Source organism: Cornus florida, unplaced genomic scaffold (assembly GCF_030987335.1).
Source record: "Cornus florida cultivar Cherokee Brave unplaced genomic scaffold, ASM3098733v1 CherokeeBrave_3.0.0_Hap2_Chr06, whole genome shotgun sequence".
NCBI classification, from domain to species: Eukaryota; Viridiplantae; Streptophyta; class Magnoliopsida; order Cornales; family Cornaceae; genus Cornus; species Cornus florida.
Genome location: NW_026775576.1, coordinates 65,095,374 through 65,111,011, shown reverse-complemented (window position 1 = coordinate 65,111,011; position 15,638 = coordinate 65,095,374). Strand labels below are relative to the sequence as shown.

At 33.3% G+C, this 15,638-nt stretch overlaps 2 protein-coding genes and 1 long non-coding RNA gene across 4 annotated transcripts in view; 1 reads left to right on the top strand and 2 right to left on the bottom strand.

The window, feature by feature from the left end:
* Positions 1 to 276: 276 nt before the first annotated feature.
* Positions 277 to 654, bottom strand: LOC132314213 (L10-interacting MYB domain-containing protein-like). The gene has a single exon (XM_059813105.1). The coding sequence runs from the start codon at positions 652 to 654 to the stop codon at positions 277 to 279; it is 378 nt and encodes a 125-aa protein (XP_059669088.1).
* Positions 655 to 3,617: 2,963 nt separating this feature from the next.
* LOC132314892 (uncharacterized) lies at positions 3,618 to 4,468 on the top strand. Of its 2 annotated transcripts, none has more exons than XR_009483536.1 (2): positions 3,618 to 3,804; positions 4,148 to 4,468. It is a non-coding gene; the product is annotated as an uncharacterized LOC132314892 (long non-coding RNA). The 2 variants fall into 2 exon arrangements; XR_009483537.1 differs by having other exon boundaries at positions 4,138 to 4,468.
* Positions 4,469 to 5,813: 1,345 nt separating this feature from the next.
* LOC132311772 (calcium-transporting ATPase 8, plasma membrane-type-like) overlaps positions 5,814 to 15,638 on the bottom strand; it is a 31,157-nt gene continuing 21,332 nt past the window's right edge. Inside the window, exons 10-20 of the mRNA XM_059809862.1 lie at positions 12,268 to 12,427; positions 12,012 to 12,128; positions 11,371 to 11,469; positions 10,547 to 10,683; positions 10,329 to 10,430; positions 8,899 to 8,944; positions 8,482 to 8,616; positions 7,719 to 7,826; positions 7,562 to 7,650; positions 7,101 to 7,197; positions 5,814 to 7,001 (exon numbers count right to left, since the gene is read on the bottom strand). Coding sequence (XP_059665845.1) covers positions 6,957 to 7,001; positions 7,101 to 7,197; positions 7,562 to 7,650; positions 7,719 to 7,826; positions 8,482 to 8,616; positions 8,899 to 8,944; positions 10,329 to 10,430; positions 10,547 to 10,683; positions 11,371 to 11,469; positions 12,012 to 12,128; positions 12,268 to 12,427 — 1,135 coding nt within the window. The 3' untranslated portion in view covers positions 5,814 to 6,956. The remainder of the gene's footprint in view (positions 7,002 to 7,100; positions 7,198 to 7,561; positions 7,651 to 7,718; positions 7,827 to 8,481; positions 8,617 to 8,898; positions 8,945 to 10,328; positions 10,431 to 10,546; positions 10,684 to 11,370; positions 11,470 to 12,011; positions 12,129 to 12,267; positions 12,428 to 15,638) is intronic.

The following is a 15,638-nucleotide window of genomic DNA, read 5'->3' as shown; positions in this document are numbered from 1 at the left end:
TTGAGGCATTGTTAGCACTTGGTGAGGTCTGGGTGGCTTTGTAGAAGGATGAACATGCTTGCCAGAAGCATGTGTATTGCCAAAAATCCTTACCATCTACTCATAATTCTTACACCCCTGTTTTTTTATTTTTTTTCCATGCTTGAGAACCTACACGTTATCAGCTTACAATTATTGTTCATCAAACCCTTTTAATACTAAATCACTAATTACTTACTATATGTATGGTAAATAGACACGTATTGAAATACTAACCTTGCACAATCGAACCCATCTTTAAGCTTCCAACTCAATTATTCCAGTTTCACTGTTGTACCCTACACCAGTCTCAGATAATATTTGTTTGCAATCTTTGTACAATGCTCTTATATTATTGAATTTTTGTCTACATTGGTCCTTCGTGTACTTCTTTCCAGTTTCCAATAACATTGCGTCCACAATATGTGTCCACCCATTTGGATTAAAAGTCGTGCCTGTACGATTTCCTTTTCCAACCTCTTCCTCCATCAAAAGCATGAATTTCTCTTGATGGGCATCACACCAAACAGCAGCATCGGCCTGTTCAACAACTACAACATCCTCACCATTGTCACCATCAAGAGAATGAATGTCTCTTGATGGGTATTGCTCAACATTGTCATTGTTCATGTCCATCTGATTATTATTAAGTAATTGAACAGTTTAGTACATTGAATTGTGTTTTGACTCATAATTCAACACGTCAATGATAAGTAAAAAAGGTACTGTCTATAAAACACTTCAATAAGGGGCTAAAAAGAAGAAAAAATGAAGTAAAAATGTGATAAAAATTAGTCTCCTTCCATTTTCTTCAATTCAAATTCTCACCATTTTCTTCAGTTCAAATTTTATTTGTCAAAATCAATTAAATCAACCACATGATTTTCTTAAAAATCAGTCTCCTTCCTCAATTTCAAGGGCAATTTCTATATAAGCTAGGTGATTCAAATTGGATAAGTTTCCATTTCTCTAGTTGATGTTCTCCTAAAGGTTGAGAAGAGCAGTGATCTCGAAGGCCCATATCTGTCAAAGTATATGATTTCAAATCTTAAAACTCTCTCAACGTATCAGATTCAAGGTAATGCAACTTATAATCTCACATTTTATTGTGCCTGGTAATTGCATAAAATATGAGGATACTAAAATCTCACATCTAATTACAATATAATAAGGCCGGATAGGGATTGTATGACATAAAGTTAGGTATTTTATTTTTAATCTCATGCTTATTTCTAATTTATTAATTTAATTGAATCAGACAATTTATATTTCTAAACATCTCATATGATCTCAGTTACTAATGAAGGCTAAATTTCCAAATAATTGGTTTGAATGATACTTTATAAATTTTCATAAGTTGCTGAAATAGGCTTTACTTTTTAGCTATAAAACTAAAATTGAGTTATGAAATTATGCACTCCCATTTCTATATACACAGAATTATTCATCACTTTGCAGAGAATAAAACTATATCTAAATCTGGATTATGCTACTGTATTTGCTACTGAAAGAATATGGAATTGTGGAACTATAGTTATGGAACTAAATCTGGAATTTTGTTAGTGTATATATATATAGAGAGAGAGAGAGAAAGAGCACCTGAAAGAATCGCCCTTGACGAAATCGATACATAGAATGTATGACCTACCGACGCTTCGTTCCGTTTTGCTAACGCTCGGCTAAAAGTCTTGAACCTTAGCGCGTTCGCTTTCTCAGTAGCAAACAACAGAAATTTCCAGAGAAGAAGCGTCGATCTGTGGTTGCGAAGAACTCTAGGGTTTCAGATTCGGGTCACACTCCATTTAACAGAGAGACGATTGAGCTGAAAACCAAGTACGGGAGGATTGATCGATCTGTAGCCTAGCAACGAAGGTGTAACGAAAATGAAGAACAATCGGCTTCAGAAATCGCTTCCAAAGGAGTTGCGCGATGAGAGAGAAAATGATGATGAAGAACAATCTAGGGTTTCAGATTCGGGGTCACACAAATACATAATAGAGAGACGATTGAGCTGAAAACCAAGTATGGGAGGATTGATTGATCTGTAGCCTAGGAACGAAGGTGTGACGAAAACGAAGAACAATCGCCCATGAAATCGCCTCCAAAGGAGCTGCGCGATGAGAGAGAAAATGACAATGAAAAATGGCTCGGTTCTGATATGCGATTTTTTATACTTGATATCACCGCTACAGTTAAATGAGGATTAATATGGTTTTGGTTTGGGTTGGTATTTCCGCTACAGTAAACCATATCACCCAATATCACCAATTCTTTGATATGGGTTTTGGCCCAAATTTTATAATGTTTTTACACTGTTCAATACCACATTAACCCACTCCAAACATGATATTGGCCCAAAAATGAAACCAAAACATGAAAACAATAACAGTTATGGGCCTCCAAACAGGCCCTTAGGATATCAAATATTAAATGCTTTAGTACTTGTAGGCGCACTTATGTATAGGCTTGAAGGTGAGCGACCACAATGTGCATGTGATAGAGGTCCTATGCATCTGTATAGGGCTCGAACTCCAAAAAATGATGGTCAACAATTCTATAGGTGTCCAGCTCGGGAGGTATGGTCATTTACTTTTAGGTGCTATTTCTGTTACTGTTTCCTAATTGTATAATTTATATTTCTTGTAGTCACATATGAATGCATTTATGTGGGTGGATGAGTTGCACCAAGGTGCACAAGTTGAAGAACAGGTTCAATCTGACTTGGACAGAGTCATTGCAATGATTCAAAATGAGCAATGTAGACAGAAATACATGCTCTTCCTAGGTTGTGGATGTCTTGCTATCACAATCATGTTTATTGTGATTGTCCTCTTGTTGCTCATTATCGTTGTTATTGAAAGATGAAGTTAGATAAACTTCCATCTTTTGTAATATATGACATGTAATACGTATTTAGTTAATTTCCTGTGTTTCATTTGGTATGTAATATATACTTAAATGGTATATTTTGAACTGCGTATTTGTTGCTGTTGTGTTATCTTCTCTGTCATTTTGGGAGTGAGCTTTAGGGTATTTGTAAAATTTGCTACTGAGGTCATTTACACTCTATTTGCAACATTAGAGAAAAAAAAAAAGGTTAGATATATCTTGTTTACTACTTCTAATTATTTCATTCCTACCGTGTGTTATTTTGTTTTTCTCTAATGTTGTTCATGTCTTTTGTTTTGCATGAGGTCATTTACACTTTAAATTTACAACTAAGCTTGAAAAAAGGTTAGATATATCTTATTTACTACTTCTAATTATTTCATTCCTACCGTGTGTTATTTTGTTTTTCTCTAATGTTATTCAAGTCTTTTGTTTTGCATGAAGTCATTTACACTTTAAATTTACAACTAAGCCTGAAAAAAGGTTAGATATATCTTATTTACTACTTCTAATTATTTCATTCCTACCGCGTGTTATTTTGTTTTTCTCTAATGTTATTCATGTGTTTAGTTTTGCATGAGGTCATTTACACTTTAAATTTACAACTAAGCCTGAAAAAAGGTTAGATATATCTTGTTTACTACTTCTAATTATTTCATTCCTACCGTGTGTTATTTTGTTCTTATCTAATGTTGTTCATGTGTTTTGTTTTGCATGAGGTCATTTACACTCCAAATTTGCAGCTTAGCCTGAAAAAAGGTTAGATATATCTTGTTTACTATTTCTAATTATTTCATTCCTACCGTGTGTTATTTTGTTTTTCTCTAATGTTCTTCATGTGTTTTGTTTTGCATGAGGTCATTTACACTCCAAATTTGTAGCTTAGCCTGAAAGAAGGTTAGATATATCTTGCTTGAATTAAATTTGTGGACGGTGTCCCTTGTTAATTGAATTTTGTGGGCGGTGTCCCTTGTTAAAATAATTTTGTGGGCGGTGTCCCTTGTTAAATGAATTTTGTGGGCGGTGTCCCTTATTGAATTAATTTTGTGGGCGGTGTTCCTTGGGTTTATTGTGTTTTGAAATTTTGGAAATGTCCATTTTTAAGGGGAAGTCATGCCGGATTTTTTTAAAAAAAATAATAAAAATTGAATTTAACTCTGCTTTATATTTTGCTACTATAGGTAATGTCTTGTTTTACATTCAAATTCATTTTTTGCTACTACATTGAAGGACATGGCAGTAAGTTGTAGGCAGTGGCACCAATGGGATTGATAGGAAGCATTCTCCAGTTGTTGCAACTCCAGAAAGCTAGTGATCTCTAAGTTAATCAAATGGAGGCCTATGCAGGTATAAAAAAATGGGTGTACATTTTATGGAATGAATATTAGTGATCTCCAGTTATGTGTACATTTTATGTAAGTGTAATGAAGTGTGTGTGTACGCACATACTATTTTAAAGGAATGTCTAGCTCCTTATATATGGAAGTATATATGTGAATGGTGCAACACTCAAGTTCTTAAGATTGTGATGTATAAAGCAAAACTATACAATTATTATATATGTGAATGTTGTTCAGTCTTGTAAGAGGGATCTTCTTTGATTGCTTGCTTTTAATCTTTATTCATATTTATCAATTCTGCTTATGGTTGGATATTGTATGAAATATTCACAAGTCCGTTATCAAAATAAATACTCAACAAAAGGGGAAATGGTCTTATGACTAAACAAAAAAAAATATTACCAATTTGAAGGACCTCCACTACAAAATTTCAAACTAATCTAAGTGAAGTAGAACTATTCACAAGCTTCAATGTTCACCAAATTTCAACTCTGACCAATTCAAGACGATTAACGTTTTGGCTTTGTTTCTTGTTTGTTTCAACTACAAGGATCTCTCTCTCTCTTACATTCATCATGAATATATATATATATATATATATATATATATATATATATATGAAACAAAACAAAGTTAAATGGAATGCAAGCCAAAAGAAAAAGATAAATGGAGTGCAAAGATCTACTCTCATTGAAAGATTATTACAAAGTTAGATTTGTAATTTGGTTGCCATTAATCATGTTTATGCAGATTTATTCATTATTACAAAGTAGTTTGGTTGCCATTATACATGTAAATTTAACAAAAAAAAAATTTCCCAACTCTAATGCAGAAATTTTTTTTTTTTTTTCCACAAATTATCTCAAATCATAAAGAAAAATGAACTATTTTACATATAAACTTATAATTGTATTCATATATATAATTTTTCAAAACAAAACAAAACAGTCTTTACCAAACAGGTATTCTGTTATTGATTCAGAATTTTTAATAACAAAACACTATTCCCAAACGTGTTTTGTTTTCGGATTCCTTAAAACGCATGACAATACCAAACGCGTTATCATGTTTCTGATATACAATTATCAAAAACAAAACAATTGTTACCAAACATGGATCCAATTTCTACTAAAAACATACCAATACCAATACCAAAACGGTTGTTTTCATATCATACCAAATCATAACATATAACGTTATCGCCATCCAAACGGACCCTTAATGTATTATTGACTCTAGAAAAATCACATTAAATACTAATTGTGTAAACACCATAGGTTTATTTCAATATTTTGCAATCCTTTACTTTTATTTGTATTGTGTCATGTTTTATTTTGATAATCTTCATTAGCTTCAACGAATAAATTCCGACTTTGTTTTTCATAATACTACAAAAGTTCCATTAAACTCCGGGCATTTTATGCAAAACATTATTCCTACTCTCATTCTTTGTGTTGATTTCGCAAGGAGAGTGAAGTGTCGAGACCAAGTCCAAAAAGCCAGACACCACTTTTCTCCTGGTTCATAAAGTTACCGAATCCATTTGTTGTCCCAATGCCAAACTTCATTATCATCAGAACCCATGTTGTTTGAAAATCGTTTTGTGTTTCACAATTTAGACACTCATCAAACAAATATTTTAACTAATAATTGCATACAAGGTCCCAAATTTTTGAGTGGCAATTTTCAAAATATGCCAAACAAAAAAGAAGGCATTCTTAAATTCATTTGCCATTGATTGACATTGATCAGTAAGCATCGCTTTCGTCCTTTATTCTCCATTGCCTCTAAAAATGCCTCAAACAACCAAACAAATCAATCTGTAACCTCATTTATGATAAATGCACAACCAAATAAAATAGTCATCATAGATTCTCCTATGATGATTTACTCATAGGAATGTAGCAAAGATCAAATCATACCAATTTATTCGTGGCATAAAAAACATTGTCATCCCCAGAACAATCGTAGTAAAAAATTGGCAAACGACTTTCTACATCAAATTCCTCAATGTGAAAGAATATACAATCTTCAAATTGACAATGTTTAAAGAGATTCATTATGCTTTGCAAATCTCCTCTGGAAGATTTGTGGTGGTGTTCCGTTGACGGATGATAGTTTTGGTAGGATTAGAATATTGAATCGTGAGATTGAGTAGAGAGGGAGGGAAAAAAAAAAAGGACGTGAATTTTTGTCTAGGTTTTCTTTTCTTTTATTTATTTCTATTTTTTTTTTTTTTTAATATAAAGAGAATGGAGAATGACCTGGGTTTCCAAAACAAAAGGCAAAAGGACGGGGATTTGGGCGGGGACTACGAAATTTTTCACACAGAGCTAACTTTTTGGTCAGTTAGCTTCCTGCCTTCTAGAGGTTGCTGCTGACATGGAAATTTAATTAGATGTCATGTTTTAATTGGATGGTGTACCACCTACGCATGATGACCGGCTACGCTTAGGGTACTAAATAATTTCTCTCAAGTACCATACCCTTTTTTTGTTCAAAGGAAGCACAAAAATATAAATTGACAAAAACCATGAAATCAACTAATTTTTACTCAATCACATGAAAATGAGAGTAAAACTGACCTCTCAGTATTCAGTAGTTTAATTTTTACCAAGTGAATTTGGAAAGATGTAATATATAATCTACGTTATCCTGTACCAGTAAGTGGGGAAATCTATGAGTAGTTAGATATTTAACATGGAGATGTCACCGAGCACTCAGCAGCCTCATTTCTTCTCCTCTTGACCGATCCTAAAGAAAAGGAAAAAAGCAGAAGGATATGTTAATCACTCAAACACAAGTATATCAATTGATTCTCAATAACCTACATACAGTATAGAAGGTTTATACCTCAAGAGGATCTTTGCCACCAAAATAATTTTTGATAAGTTCAAGGGCAGGCATATTTGGCATAGGCATCAATTTCCCAATTATCGCAACAGGCAAACTGGTTCAAGTGGAAAAAAAAAATGCTACTCAATTACGATCAACACTGTTGGAATGTTTATTTTAAAAGTAAAAGTGCAATATTATTATTTTGGTTGAGAGTAGCAGTAGAACAAAAGCTGATATCTGCAATACCTTTGCAATGTATTCACTTATCTATATCCCTATTGCAGTCCAAATTAGAAAATTAAACATGAGCAATATTAATACATCCCAAGTATGGATACGTGAATCCAGAAAGAAACAAGGGGTAGGGGGGTGTTATCTAGAATTTGTATGCAGCATGCACTAAGTACACATCTCAGATGACTAGAAGAATGTCAATAAATAACTTTAACATATCAAAATTACCAGTAACAACTAACCTGCAAAGGCCAATTGCAAAGGAAATAACCCACTGTTCCCTGCTAAGCCGAACTGTTGAGGTAAATTTTCCAAGGAACATAATAATGACCTGATAAATAAAGACAAGAAGATATGTTAAACCATGCAAGTAAGAGAGAGAGAGAGAGAGAGAGAGACCTGAATTACAAGAGTTAGGCCCACTATGGCCATGAAGAGATGGTTTCTAGTGACTCCGTTGAATATATTTACTAGATTAGGCTTCCGAGCATTAAGTGCATTGAAAATCTGCAAAATCAATTGTTAGAAAGTTCTCCAGCAGAAGAAGGGGGAAAATTTTGTGATATAGCATATCCCAGGAAATTCTATCAAGAACTTCATGTTTAAATATAGAAGTTTCAGAACACCTGAGCCCAATTAAATTTTACCGACAAGACATTCACAGTGTGACAGACTCATAATAAGCTTTCATTAATTGACCATGGCATCTGCTCCCAGAGAGCTTTTATATCTCAGGCTTGACTCAGTGGACATGAAACGAATAGATTGCTGGCTAATTTTTAAATAAACTAGCTTTTTATGGGACATCCATCATTGTAATAAGAACTTTGATGCAGTGACCCTTTAGTATCTGAAAAAGAGATAAGCTACATGTAACTCATGGGAGCTCGATTTGCTTACAGTGCCAGAATGGGTAAAGCATCACTCATTAAAAAAATAAAAAAATAAAAATAAAATAAAAATAAAAATAAAAATAAAAAGACTCAGATCAAACATTGATAGCTCAACTGGAGCCCAAATGATGGAACAATCCATATAAGATTTTGAACAGAACCAGAAGGCAGGATATTCCAAAATTTATGCAGCACTGAATACCAATAAATGACTAGTAAACTAGTCATTTTCGATTTTCATTTCTTTTTATTCAGGTCAATAAACTTACCTGACAAAGGACAAAAGCATTGAATATCAGTGTATTCTTCACTTTGGTGGCATGCACACTGTCATCATGCTCTAAATTTAGGAGGCTTTTACCTCCAAAGTAGACGATAAGTAAGACAATCGCTTGATACAAAGCCTGTAATAACTCAACCACCACCAATTTAGTCAACCATAAAGAATAATGTAACCAAAAACATCTAATTTTTGCTTCCTCTAATTATGAAATTTCTATAGCAATGAATAGTTATTATAAAGCACTGGGCCCTTGGCCAAGGTGGCATGACCACCACCTCCCTAAAGGGAGGGGAATGAGAATTGCCATAGATTTAAAGGAAACATAGATGTTCCTTCTTTATACACTTTTCAAAATTAGAGATTACACATTATTTGCTAATGTTGGATTGGAAACAGAGAATACCTGTATTAGTAAGTTCCACCACATGATATTTGTTATCAGAGGTTCCCTGAGAAAGATCAAAAAGCAAAGTGATCAGTGTAGTCAACCAGTGAACAAATGGGCATGTCAAATAAAACATCAAAAAATTAAAAGTAAAAATTGGACAGCAGGAGAAAGTTTCAATTAAAATTTGGCCAAAAAAAATACAGATGACAAAAGTTCTAAAAAATTCAAATATGCAAAAAAATAATAATAATAAAAAATTAATTAATTAATTAAGTGCAGCAGTTCTAGAATATGTGCCAATCTTATTCTAAAATGTGTACAGATAATGCGGAGAAGAAAACATACAGACTTGCTAAGTAAAGAGAAATCTTGAGTTTAGAATATTAAGAGTGTCATGGGAATGATCCAAGGATCTTGATGAAAATTTATTAAAATAGATAGATGTGGAAAAATTACTTTAAGTTGTTAAATGAAAATTATATAGAAGTTTTATAAATGAAAATTAAATAAGAAATTTATGCTTAGAAGAAAAGAAAAAAATTATCTCAAGGATCCTCCATGTCATGCATCAATGATCTCTGGTCGACCAAAGCACTGCCCATACACATGTAACCGGTTACGAAGCCCCTTTTAACCGTTTACATCTGAAGGAAGCAAATGTACTTAAACAACATTATAATTTTAATTTATTAATTATTGGTACCGTAATTTTTTCTTTTTTTATTTCACTTGTTGCTACTGCAGGTTATTATCTCCGGAAGAGAAAAAAAATAAAAATAAAAAATTATTTTTTCATAAAATCAGGATGTGCTAGGTAAAAAGAAAGAAAATAAAAAGAGCTTTAAAATCATCCTTTTTATAGGATGATTGTGTGCCTTGGACAACAAAATTGTTTAATAATATCATAATAACAAATAAAGAAAGTCTAATAAGTGTGTAAAAAAAAATCCAGTACAAATATATAAAACAATTAAAGGAATATTCATTATCGAAGAAATTATAGCACTATAAAATTGATACATTAGACTATGAGACTTTAAGAGAGCAGTTGAGAAATGATTAGATTTTGAAAGCAAATCAATTAGGAATTATTCTAGGGAAGAACACGGCATCAATTTATTAACTTACTGAAGAGAGCGGTTCAGCAATGACTCAAATGTCATAAATTATACCACTAATAAAATAATACATTATACTATGAGAATTTAATAGACCGGTCAGCGAGCAATGACTAAAACTATCTATTTTCACCTCCTTTTCATATACTTCTGCAAGCATGAGATTGAGACTCGAACTATGTAACATAGTGGCAAAAGTCTGTTGGGTGCATGTATTATAAAAAACTAAACTAAAATAAAATAAAAAATAAAAAAGGGCAAAATGTTTCACATGTCGATAACAACATATATTCCAGCAATTTCCACAATCTAAAGATGTCTTCTAACCTTCGACCGACTACAGGCCCGTGTAACAGGTGATCCGTTGGTGGTTCAGTGGCCAGCGCTAGTGCTCCAATAGTATCCATAATAAGATTAACCCAAAGAAGCGGACAAAAAGAAAAGGACAAACTAAGGCAACGACCTAGCCATACATGCACACAGTCACACACACACACACACATACAAGGAGAGAGAGGGAGAGAGAGAGAGAGAGAGAGGATACCTGCACCGCATTTAATGGGACATCACCAGAGGAAACAGCAGCCACAACAATAATTATTAGAGCAGAAATATTAACTGTGAGCTGAAACTGAATGAACTTTTGAATATTCGCATAAACAGATCGGCCCCATCGGACAACCTGCATTTGACAGACAGAATCACTTATTGACATTCCTAACTTCTGATTATTTAATTTTTAGCCTCCAACTTATTCAAATAGATTGAGACACTAGAAAACAACATATAGAGAGAAAAATAATACTAATAATAATAATAATAATAATAATAATAATAAAAAATGGCCCAGACAAGCAATATCCTGGGTCTAAATTCCACTCATGTGCATGTCAGTAAGAAGAACAAAGAAAAAGGTTGAAGGATAATGTCTAGGAGGTTGAAGGATAATTTCTAGGATCTGAACCACCAACCTTCCATAAATATCACATCTCTAAAGGATCAATGCTACAAAATATGAAATAAAATAATTCTTTAAAGATATTTCTTCTACCGACTGACCATAATGCTTAGAGACAACTTGAATAGATATATGGGTGCAATTAAGTTTCAGTAGGTCCTAGTATTGATCCTTGAGTGGTACTGTATGCCTTTGTGCTAGTGAAAAGAAAAAAGAAAAAGGTTACCTTGTTTATGTCCAACAGGGTAGAAATCACTACCTCGTTGATGCTATTGTTGGAAACTCTCGTTCAAGAGGCAAAACTTGGGTTTGTTCCCCTTTCAAGAAAAGATAAAGAGGCATACCAAATGCTTCTCACATGAACAAGATTCATCAAAGTGATCCCTACCAATCTAATTACATCATACTAACCTTTACAACAGAACCAAAGTTGTCATCCAATATAATGACGTCTGAACTCTCCTTGGCTACTTCCGCTCCGTGGATACCCATGGCAAGGCCAATATCAGCCTAAACTCCAAAACAGTTGCAACCCAATTTATGTGAATATATCAGAAATAAAGTAAATAGATTTTTGAAATACAGATGAAACTAATAAGCAGAAAAAAAATTACCAGAACACCCTGACCAGGTGTTGCACATTTGTAAAGCCTGTAAAGACTCACCATTTATGTGTTCCATAGAATTTTTTTATTTTTTATTTTTTATCAAAGCAAACAATGTTCCATAGGAAATTTATTAAAGAAACCTTGGGTGAAAAGTGGAAACTTTTTGAAAGACATCCAAAATGAGGAGAGGATAATGGGGTACAATTTAACAATTCTTATGGCTGACAAACAAGAAAAGGAGTTCCCTAAGCTGTAGTAGTTGAACATATAAGTTTTAATGTTTCAAATTGGATGAGTAATATTGTTTGCAAGATTAGTGAAAATGTAAATGGAACACATAAACAATGAAACCTGCATTTAAAAAAATATACCTCATCTAATTGCACATATCAGATTTACAGACTTCTACCATCATCCAACAAGTCCATAATGATCCTATCATACCTCATGTAGTGCATCAGCATCATTAGTGTCATCACCAGTTACAGCAACAACATGTCCCTTTTCCCTCAATGCTTGCACAAGCAAGAGCTTGTCGTTAGGAGAAGACCTTCCCATTACCTATGCATCAAATGACAATTATTTATTTCTTTAATTATTATTATTATTATTTGTTTTCTGGACACATTTCACTTCAGCTTCAAGTCAATGGCACACAGATAATAGTTTACAGATATTGCAGTACAAATTGAGGTTCTACCAATATTTTCTCAGCAATATCTCGTCTTCGCACTTCTGACAAGGCACGAAACGCCACCCCTTCAATGAGATTTTCCTCAGAAGCATCTGCATCTGACCTGAGTATCCCGCATTCTAGAGCAAATGCTCTAGCTGTCTGAAGATTGTCACCAGTGACCATCCATACCGTACATGGAAATTTTTTCCAACCAACTGTATTAGATGATAAAATAAAAAATACTATTATTACATATTGCATATATCACCAAATTCAATAACTTATTTAATATGAGCATGCTAAAAACTTGAAGAAACCTCCAACGCCAATAAATAAATAAGAATACATTTCTAGTCATCAAAGATATGTGATGAAAATCAACATATGGTGCCCAAGAAAGCATCTACTCAAATGCTTGAGAACAACATGTTCAGGTAATTGAAAAAGCATCAAAACCTCAATGAGTTAGAAGTCCTCTTATCAAAAGTTTAATTGCCTAGTGCTGTCAGTAACTTTCTGGCTCCGTTTGGTTAGATGGAAATAAGCAAGAAAAGAAAAGATATAGAATATGAATGAAAAGTGAAGTGAATGAAAAGTGAAAGAGATTTTCTAGCATGTATTTGGTTAGCATGAAAAATTTATCAAGAAAATTGTAAAAAAATATTAGTTTGTTGGTTTGGATAACATGAAAGTGAAAAGAAAGTAATTATACATACCAAAACCTTTTGAGAGAAAAATCAAATATTTCACCATATAACTATATATATATATACACACACACACACACATACATATCCATACCCATACAGAAATGACTTGCATTCATATACCAAATTAAAAGTTCAATATGGTCTTTCAATAAAACATTCATGGAACAAAGTTTTTCCATCAAAATTTAAATAGTAGTAGATCTACTTCTATTGTATATTCGCTTATATAGAGAGGGAGAGGTATATGAGTGTGTATATATATATAGATATATTAGTGATCTACACGTACAGGTGGATGCTCTTTACAGATTGAAAGGGAAAAGCACAAACAGACAACACATAGTATGATATTGGATATTGTGTATATATTTGGAACGAAAAAATCGTTAAAATAGCGTCCATAATTATCAAAAATTCTGAAACTGTAGATATAATAAATTCTGAAACTGTAGATATAATAGTGATCTAAGACTATTAAACTCGTTATTTTAAGTATGATTTGGGATTATGAGTGGCTAGAATTGCAATATAGAACAGACAATTAAAAAAAAAAAATCTATTTAGAAGGAGCAATTTTACACAAATTATCATTGATATTCTTATTAAATGTATAATTTGCGTTGCCAGATAAATGTTGAGAGAGAACTTACCTTTGGAGAGAACTTTGCAACGATTAAGTTATGGGTAAAATTGGAACGGCAAATAAATAAGGGATTCTTTCACGCGAAAATAAAATTTTCGCATGTTTTTTGAGGGAAAAATTTTGGGAGAAAAAATTTAAAAAGGGAAACTAAATTTTCCATTACGATTCTCTTTCTATCTATCCAAACTTTTTAAAAAAAATTCAAAACTTTCTCTTTCCTTTCTTTTCTAGCTATTTCTACCTAACCAAACAAAGCCTTTGAGAAATGGTAAAATTTACTTGGTTATAGAGAAACAATAATACTAAATTCAATCTTGAAGACTAAAAAAAAAATGTCTACCTGTGGGTAACAGGGTTCTGTTGCGGAACATCCCTAGGAAAACTTGGAAGATGTATTAGAGTGAAAACCAAAGCGACCTTAGGGGAAAAGAGAGATGAGGTAGAGAACTGGGAGAAGTTTGTGGACACTTCCTCCCTTTTAGTGATGTTTAATAAACCCATTACCAAATGCACGCTGGTTAGTTGACTGGGTCAATGAGAAATTGGTTAAGCAATTAACTAGATGAACCTCACAACTTATGCTCAGGCTGATTGGGTAAAGAAGAAACTAGTCAAGATTTGATCCGTGGCTGATAGCCTTGCAATTAACATCCAAATAATGGATTGGGATCTGGCACTACAACACAAAAATACTGGCATGAGGCATCGCAGGTGAGCGTATTGAGGATGCCTTATAATTATTTTTTTCATTTGCTTATTTTGTTCACTCAAAGTTTCTAATTTTATACATTAAAACACACTCATTCCTTCAAAGGTACCTTGAATAAGGTCATCTTCAACTCAAAACTCTCATTTTTCACTCACAATTTCTAACTTTTTACATCAAAAGTTCAAAACACTCTCGTGACTTAAAAGGTACCTTGAATAAGGTTATTTTTAGCACAAAACTATCATTTTCACTCACATCTTCTCTTGTTCTTTGGATTGAGACTTGTTGATCTTCGCCTAAACTACAAGATCAAGGGAAGTTCAAGAAGGTATTACAAATACTTTTAGCAAAGTTATGTAAGTAGTTTCTGCCTGTCCATTCTCTCGAAGATAATAATAGGGTGTAGAGCTATAATGAGTAATTTTTTAAGATGCAAGAAGTTTACCTGGCAAGTCTGGTCAAGAAAGGGTATGATGGGTATCGTTATGAGAGAGAATCACCCTTGAGATACAAGAAAGACAAAATAATAATATATATATATATATATATATATATATATATATATATATATTATATTTTCAGACACAAAATGAGAAAATGTTGACCCAGCTGCTCATCTCAAAGTTGATAACCCAGACATTACCTTTCACAGCTGATGAGCTTGAGCCAGTAAGATGCAACGTCCAAAAGTAAGACGGTTTACCATAGAGAGAGCACATAAGGCTACCATGGAGACATAGGCAAGGTTGTCATGGAGTTGACAGGCGGGGCATTTCTTGCAAGGTTAATACCATTCAAGGTGAAGAAAGTTGTTCACAGAGTTTATTCCCTCAGTTTTGAGTGACGCATTGAGGACCACCTAAATTCAGTACCAAAAAAAAAGTAAATGGCTTGTCGATTAATCCTCTACGGAGGACATGTCCTAGTGAAGAAAGAGTCAGGGAACTTATTCCTAACTGTCATGATACATGAACCGTCTTAGAAGTAAAGAGTTCTCCAAAAATAGTTGATACACTTGCCTTTAGTCCACGAGAGAATGGACAGTATAATACAATGAGTTGTTTCTAAATTCCTAACATGTGGAGAATCATGTTAAAGTGCTACTGCCTCTTTTGCCATTACATGCTAATTACATCCTTCGAATTGCATCCACAGCTATAAAGGTTCACACAACCGGTAACACAAGACTTTTCCTGATAGCATAGAGGTAGCCCTTCATCATGTTTGGAAAAGATAGTGAAGCGAAAGGAAATGATTGTTTTATTCTATGAGTTGCTAGGACAAAACAGAAATTCACTTGCTATAAGAAATAGGGGCAAAATGGGTCAAAGCT